At 38.6% G+C, this 7,758-nt stretch overlaps 3 protein-coding genes across 3 annotated transcripts in view; 2 read left to right on the top strand and 1 right to left on the bottom strand.

Annotated features, from left to right (window-relative positions):
* Positions 1-2,142: 2,142 nt before the first annotated feature.
* LOC113213941 (uncharacterized) lies at positions 2,143-3,752 on the bottom strand. Its single transcript, XM_052271982.1, has 3 exons — positions 3,578-3,752; positions 3,349-3,485; positions 2,143-3,246 (listed from the first exon to the last, which is right to left on the bottom strand). The coding sequence occupies exon 3, from the start codon at positions 3,212-3,214 to the stop codon at positions 2,492-2,494; it is 723 nt and encodes a 240-aa protein (XP_052127942.1). The 5' UTR covers positions 3,215-3,246; positions 3,349-3,485; positions 3,578-3,752; the 3' UTR covers positions 2,143-2,491.
* Positions 3,753-3,847: 95 nt separating this feature from the next.
* On the top strand, positions 3,848-6,473 carry LOC113213942 (uncharacterized). Its single transcript, XM_052271983.1, has 3 exons — positions 3,848-5,386; positions 5,665-5,709; positions 5,911-6,473. Exons 1-3 carry the CDS (start codon positions 5,269-5,271, stop codon positions 6,075-6,077), a joined length of 330 nt encoding a protein of 109 aa, XP_052127943.1. The 5' UTR covers positions 3,848-5,268; the 3' UTR covers positions 6,078-6,473.
* A 692-nt stretch (positions 6,474-7,165) lies between these two features.
* LOC113213940 (uncharacterized) overlaps positions 7,166-7,758 on the top strand; it is a 1,327-nt gene continuing 734 nt past the window's right edge. Inside the window, exons 1-3 of the mRNA XM_052271978.1 lie at positions 7,166-7,308; positions 7,409-7,468; positions 7,552-7,650. Of these exons, the coding sequence (XP_052127938.1) occupies positions 7,233-7,308; positions 7,409-7,468; positions 7,552-7,650 (235 nt within the window). The 5' untranslated portion in view covers positions 7,166-7,232. The remainder of the gene's footprint in view (positions 7,309-7,408; positions 7,469-7,551; positions 7,651-7,758) is intronic.

Here is a 7,758-nt window from a genome sequence, read left to right as displayed (position 1 = left end):
ATATAAATACTGTCCAGGATTCTACTGAAAAATACCTTTCCGATGGTATACTTGAGTGACTCCAGGGCGAGGAGTCACTAAAGTAGACAATTACCAATTTTAGGACAATTTCCTTAAAGATACCTCATTCATTGACTTTGCAAGTTCGGGAGAGCGACACGGGCGCTGGGGAGAATCTTCTTGCATTGCCAATTCACAGCCACCGCAGGGAAGGCCAGAGTTTCACTTCACTTTCACTGGGCATTTCATTTTTTTTTCAGGACTTCATTCCACCTCATGATGTCAGCACCATTGTGCCCAGTGAACAGGCGGATCTAACTCGCCCACCTCCGCCTCCACCTCCCCGCCCACCAGCACCGTTTTATATAATCGTTAACAACTCCTCCCAGGCTGAATCATTCTAGACATTTGTAATCTTTTTAAGTCTTTTTCGTTGTACTGTTTTATATTATTACTTCAATGTATACTGCTCATTGTATCTGCATACTGTTCGTAAACATTTTAATACATTGAATACAGGTCTTGCATCATGCTTTGAATTTGTTTGATTTCATCTGGATAAGACTTTTTAGCAATCTACCGAAATAAAATATACTAAAAATGTTAAAATTGCTGAGCTGTGACAACTCTGTTAGTTTGAATCTCCTACAGGGTAATAATTTTCTTTTAGAATGACTGTCAAAATGGCTGGGTGACTAAATTTGACATAAAATTCTGTTTAAAAAAGGTGCCACAGTCATCTCTTCACAGCAATGTATGTCATCATTCTGCGTTCAGACCATGTTTGACTGGTAAAGTAATTTTTATCTTTTTAATCCTGTGACCCTCGGGGTTCAATTTTTTTACTAGTTTGTTTATCTTGATATCAATGTATGTAATCATTCTGCGTTCAGACCATGTGTGACTGCTAAAGTAATTTTCAGCTTTTCAATCATGTAGCCATTTTCTATTATTTTTTACTAGTGTTGTGTACCTCCTTTTTTCGATCTAAAAAAGAGTGTTACGAGTACTCAATGCTGCTTTACACGTTTTTTTATTGTTGTGGAAAATTTTAGTAAAGAATGTTTCAAGCAATGTTTTGCTGTGTTACACTTATTTATATTATTAAAAATGCTGGATGCCTTTGTGTTCTCATTCTCAATTCAGAATATTGTAAGGAATTCAATTAATTAACTAGTTACTTCTTAACTGACTGCTTCTCAAAATTTTCCATCAAAATAAAATACAATTGAGATAAGAACCTTTTTTTTGCTTCATTGCTTTGGGATTCAATCATCACTGTGATGTCAAAAGAAGGAAGTTTTCTTCTAGTTTGCATTTTCTGTGGCTGTCATTCTTATGGTTTCACAAAGCATTCTAGTGTTAAGATGTCGGTATTCACATGTAGTTTCTTGATCTGCAACAATATCTGCACTTTTCTTTCACCATTCTCTGTCCAAAGACCAAATTATAACTCACGCTGGCATTTACGAGCCTCTGAATGAACATTCAGAAATTACTCGCAAAAAAATCAAACTTCCTTCCTATAAACCAGACTAGTGGCTGTACTTCATCATCATGTTCTTCTGAACCATTTAAATACAGTGAGACTGATTGAAATCACACTACTCAGTTCTTCAGGTTCACCTCCGTTACCCACCTTGTGAATCCTAGTCTGTGAAATCATATTTTGCTTATGGCTCTAAATCTGTAGTTCTCCTTCCCCATCGTTGAAACTGTAGTGTTTAAAGAGGTGGACTGAACAATTTGGAGTGGAAAATAAGCTTTTTCAAGATGAAAAAACCTTTTTTAATTATTTTTTTCCTCTCAAATATAGTTTATTTTGATGGAATTTTTGGGGAAACACTTGGGTAGGTAGTAACTAGTTGGCCTATTAAATTCCTTAGAATATTCAGAGTTAAAAAAAGACAACACGAAGGGATTCAGCAACAAAACAGCTCTCAAAAGTTGAGAGATTCAGCACAATACACTTGTTTAGAAATACACATAGTTCGATGTGGAAAAAGCTACCTGGACCAAAAAAAACATATAAATGAATATTGACTTCAGGAGTCCATAGTTTTAATCAGGGTTTAAAATAAAAGCAACTCAATCAGTCAGCTTTATCAGCGCCTAGGAAATGAATGAAGGGATCAGCTGTGGTTAAAACTCAATGGATTATCTTTTATTGAAAGTGGCAGTATCAGTGGCAGTATAGTACGAAAGTGGCAGTATAATTTGACACTAATACTAGTGTCTAGACATAATTGTACTACATGATAGAATTCTAAAGAGAAACGGTAAAATCAAAGAATTCTAAAGAGTAAAAGATGATAACATCACACTTAAAAAGAGTGCCTTCAAATAAACACAAATAAAAGTATTTAAAACAAAAAGTAAAAACAAGAGTACAGTATAAGCTTATGGTACTTTAAACGTCAAAGTACTTCCAAGAGAATAAACGTGTGACTGCGGTGGAATTATGATGGCAGAGTAATGTCAAGAGATGGATTCAATCCATGTCTCCGGCTGCAAATAGGATTGGGTATTTCATTCCATTGTTATCCTTCATATAAAGTGTTTTATATCTTTTTGCTTTTTTGGTCGGAGAGTCTTTGATGATAAGCTTGCTCATGGGGGGTAATTCTTTGTCTGAAAGATTGAAGACGTCATTGGTTTTGATGAAGTCCTGCAGAAGAGTCTTTTCATTGAATCCACACTCAGCTCTCATCGACCACTCGTTTGGGTCGTGTGTGATTCCATACTCCCTGCCAATTTTTGAGACAGTCAAAGGTGACACATCAGTAGAGTCTTCGTCTTCTTCTTCCTCGATGAGAACAACAGTTATGGTGCAGACTCTTGCCTTCAAGGAATTCCCAACCGGCACAGGCTTTTCTGACGATTCATCACCCACAAGCAAATTATCAGGCTCATTCATGACTTCAACTGGTTCTGGGTCACTGACTTGTGGGTTTTTCTCTTGTTGTCTGTCCGCAAACTTTTCCAAAACTTGTTCATAGATTGACTGAATTACATCTTTCGTCAATGCTGGTTCCAGCTTGCGTTTAGGGCAAGGGGTCGACGAAGCATTTGGTTCAAACTGTTCACTCTTTTCCTTCTTCATAGTGCATTTAAGAGTTGGCTTGTCGTAAGGTCCAGAACGCACTGTCTTTGTGACACCTGCCTTGCCCACTGGACGAGCTGTCTGCACTGCCTCAGCGTCATCAAAAGCCATGAGCTTGCCACGTAGTACGGATTCATTTTCATCTAATAGTTGTCGGCAGATTAAATGATAATGAAACCATTATTTTTACCTTACAACATAAAAACACATATGATTCATTTATTAGAAATGATGGATAAACTCACGCTAGTTAGAGTCTCTGTCGTCTTGACATACGTGAATAATCTCTGTCGTAATTAAAATAGATGCAAGATTTGACCTCCTGACGGAATTTGTGGCTGATAAATGATTGAATAGCACTTTTCGATCGTCCTGGAAGTTTCTGGAAAGCAGATGGGTAAGGAACGATGCAGCGATCACGAATTGAAAATTACATCAGGTGTGTATAACAGAATAAAATAAAAAGAATCGTACCACAGCCATTTCTTCCAACACATCAATACCAGTAAGAGCAGGTGGGCATTTCTTCACCACATGCAAGAAGAGTTTGTTAATTTCGTCAAAAGTCCATGGCACAGGTGCTGCGCGGCCACTCCTCCGTCCACATGGTTTGCCAGTGCTCCTTCTAGAGACTTTCAATGGAGCCATCGTATTCCGAAGTTCCATGTCGTCTTCGGATTCACTCTCTTCGATGTTTTGGGATGGCACCATTCTCTTATCTTTGTCTCATCAGCATCCTGCAAATTTCATATTTATTCTCAATTTCCGAAGTAACATTCAATAAGGTATTGTAATGATCGGGGTGAGTTCTCTCATGAGAGGTCCAGTTGAAGTCGACGAGGATGGGGTAGAATTTGGGACAAAATGGACACATTTTTACGAATGCATTTTCAATATTAATAGGTCTTTCAGCCGTTGTGCAGCAAAACACCACACTACGGTTTACATTCAAGAGCGTATACTCTGATTTGAACGATTTTCACTAACCCCCAGTAAACACGAAACAATCACGAGGCACTTTGACGTAAAATGAATGAAAATGAGGGACACCTAACCTGATCAGGTCACATGAACACATGGACTCTACCCGAACATTTCAAGAGAGATTTCATCCCGAAACACCACAAGCATAAAAAGATTAATTGAATATAGCACGAGTGATAACTGAATTAAAACAAATAACTCTGTGTTGAGTGATGCATGAATCGGGTTCTGTCATTCCCTCCCCGTAACCTATCTGCAGTGGCCAAAAAGCTTATAAAAAATTAAAATCATTATCAAATGACTAGCTTTGGCTGGTTGTGAACTGTGCTTCACATAAAACAAAATATAACTACAACGCGAAATGTTGGGATACTTTTTTTAACCCCTTAACAGGCAGCCGCTTACAGTGTTTTCACGTAAACTTTTAAACTTTCAAAGAACATTAAAAACCGCAACACCTACCATTGCTTTGTTAGGCTGAGAATCTTCTATTAACAGGAAAGACTTGGTTGTGATCTTTTAACGCTCTCAATACTTTTGGATTACTTTCTTACAATGCACTTTCCCAACCGGTCTTCATTTGTTGTGGCCTAGGCAGGCTACAGTACAGTCCTAAAGTGCTACAGCAGTTAAGGGCGCGGGTTTCCGACTTGCTGGGTGATGTGTTTCCACCACTAGGGGCGCTACTGTCGGCCATGTTGACTCGAAAATTCTGTATCCGGTGTCAGTTGATGTCCGTTGTTGTTCAGTAAACCAGGTGGCTTCCGATTTACTCTCCAATACTTTATTCAAAATATCCAACCTACAATAATCCATGAAGAAATATCCAGCTCCAAAAGATTCACCAAGAATACATTACTGAGGGCGTAGAGTGCAAAGGCTGGATAACAGTTCTGCCAACGTTAGTATGTCATCATACGCTCTGCTAATTTTGACGGGGATTCGTAAATATAGTAGGTTTAAGGGATGGTAAAACTCCAATCAGTTTAATGTGTAAATTTTTTTTTAGTTTGGAACAGTATTGCAGGTAGTTCCGAAATAAGTCAATGTGCTACTAAATTTATCATTGTTTCCGTCGGGCAGTTTATCAGTTGCCTATGCACCTACACCTAAGCATTTCCCGTTGATTTACCTTTGACTACTTTCACTACATAATCTGTAGGTAAAAAAAACAGAGGAAAATGTTGCCCGCGTCATGGAAAAGGTGGCGTGCATCATTGCACCGTCGTATTACGGCGCTACGTCAAGATACCCACTTAAAGAAAGATTTGCACACCTTGGATGAAATTGTTGTTCAATAGGGTGTTCCAGGCTATCTAAAACGGAAGTGAAAAAGAACAAACTCACTGATTTATCTGTTTCCGTCCGCCCAGTATGAGAAACTACCATGACAGTTTGGTACGTTCCTAACCTCTCAAATATGGAGGGGAGCTCGAAACTGAACTGACAGTTTCTCATACCTAAAAGGCCTCGGAGGCACGTGATGAGCTCGACCAATCAGAGCCATTACGGAAAGAGAGAGGTCAGTGAGTTTGTTCTTTTCCTACTTCCGTTTTAGATTGCCTGGAACACCCTATTCTCCTATAACACTGAGAGATACCTACGTTGCACTCACCCAGCAGGTAAGACAAACTTTACAGTGACACCTCAAAAGAACAGAACCAAAGACGTACCTTTAAAAATGTTTGGTGTTTACTTGAATTAAGTCTCATTGACCAACGTTAACCTCAAGTCGAAATTACGGTCAGAACTGTTATTTGGAAAGTAACGTTTGATGTGTGCTTTAATTTACTGAGCCATTTCTGTTTTTTCCTCTTTTTTAGGATTTATGACCGAAGCTGCCCTTCTGCAATTTCGTGATGGCATGACGAGTGCATTGCAGAGGATACAACAGGCAGCATCTTCTAGTGCATGTAGAAGACTTGGAATGATTTTACAATGCATGGTGGCCCTGAAGGTTTGCCAACTCATTGCTGCAACAAGTTGTTAATTAGAAGACTTCAGGAACTATGTTTATACGTGTTTGAATGTCTAATAAAACACATTTTGCCTTATATAAGATACACTATACAGTAAATTTGAAACTTCTATGATTCCTTTTGCTTTAAGTGTACTTCACGTCGAATTCCCAGGAGTTTCCCAGGAACCTCCACACGTCGGAATAGTGTCCTCGGAACCTACGATTAAAAGTTGAAAGTGACAGCAAACCCCAAGTACATAAAAGAAACAATGTGCAATAACCCAACACTCATGGCAACATTTCATTTTTGAAAACCTTCAAAGTATATTGCTGTATTGCATTCAAAAAGAAAATATTTGAAGTAGGTCAATAGTTGTAAACACAATGGAATCTTGTTTGAAGAGCCTCAATGTCATACTTTTAGGACTGGACTCCTGAACTTTGACGGAGTAGAGTGGAGTTGAAGTAAAAACTTGGAGAGAGTTAAACATAGTCACGTAATAAAAAGAAAGTAGCCTGCAAACATCAATACGACAGTAAGTTCTGAACCTGCTGTACAAGTCATATATTGTGACTGAAGACATACTCCATCACCGTAAGATGTATATGTTCAAATAACTGTGACCGGAAGAATAGATTGTCTGCACCAGCCCGTAACCCTCATTTGATGGCGGCCATCTTGTTTAACCAGAATATGCAGGCTCGATTTCTTAAAAAAATGGAAGAAGTAGCCACATGCTTGAATTTTTTGTACATGTGATAAATAATTGTAGCCATTTCTCCAAAAAAATCTGAGGTATGGGTCAGCTCTATAATGTTTTTTTTTTAAAAATCGGAAACTGATTTCTCCTATGAGAGCCGGATAGCAGGCAACATGTGAGGGCTATAATAATAATTGGAACAAGAACAGTTTTGTTTCGGAAATATGAACTGATTGTTTTGTGGGGCGAAACCACCAGGGGAATGTTATGGTAATAAATTCTACTTGGAATCTAAAATACTGTGCATATATACTTACTGTCCGTTCAGGCAGAATAGCACGACCGCTAGGAAGGAATTGGCAAGCCTGGCAGTCGCTTTTCGAGGATCTTGAGGGCGCTGCTTTAACCCTTGTGGTATTGTTTGTAGTAAATTGTAGTCGAGGTCAAATCGAAAACTTTACCGAAGTAAATATTTTTTGAAAAGATGAGGAACTCTGAGGTGTCTTCTGATTCTTCTGATGACGAAATCGATATTTTCAAGGACCGGAGTAGGCTTAAAGGTAAGTTGAGGCCCAATTCTGATATCCTGTGTACTGTACCATTTGAGAATGTCTTGCCTTCGAGGGACCGACCATAACCAAATATATCCTGATCTTGAAGGTAAAAGTACTACAGAGAGCCTTCGGGTAGCTGTGCTTAAAAAGGACATGGCATCAGCAGGTACTATTAAACAGAATTAGCAATTGCATAAATTATAAAATTGAAATATTGGAGTGTTAAAAATTCTGTGTTCCTCTGCCTAGCAGTGGCCACTTCGGAGGAGACGAAAGGCGATCTTACTTTGTTGGTGGAAACCATCGAAGAACTTAATGAAGGAATTGGCGTAGGTGACACACATGCAGGTAATTCCAACGTTAGTATGTCATCATACGCTCTGCTAATTTTGACGGGGATTCATAAATATAGTACGTTTAAGGGATGGTAAAACTCCAATCAGTTTAATGTGTAAA

Source organism: Frankliniella occidentalis, unplaced genomic scaffold (assembly GCF_000697945.3).
Source record: "Frankliniella occidentalis isolate FOCC.00 unplaced genomic scaffold, Focc_3.1 Scaffold182, whole genome shotgun sequence".
Taxonomy (NCBI): domain Eukaryota; kingdom Metazoa; phylum Arthropoda; class Insecta; order Thysanoptera; family Thripidae; genus Frankliniella; species Frankliniella occidentalis.
Note: the sequence above shows the minus strand (reverse complement) of the source record. Positions and strands in the feature narration are given on the sequence as shown.

Coding starts and splice junctions, on each gene's coding strand:
- LOC113213941 (XM_052271982.1), bottom strand. CDS start 3,214: ATGGCTTTTGATGACGCTGAGGCAGTGCAGACAGCTCGTCCAGTGGGC.
- LOC113213942 (XM_052271983.1), top strand. CDS start 5,269: ATGTTGCCCGCGTCATGGAAAAGGTGGCGTGCATCATTGCACCGTCGT. Junction 5,387..5,664: donor GGATGAAATTGTTGTTCAAT/AGGGTGTTCCAG, acceptor GGAACACCCTAT/TCTCCTATAACACTGAGAGA. Junction 5,710..5,910: donor ACGTTGCACTCACCCAGCAG/GTAAGACAAACT, acceptor CCTCTTTTTTAG/GATTTATGACCGAAGCTGCC.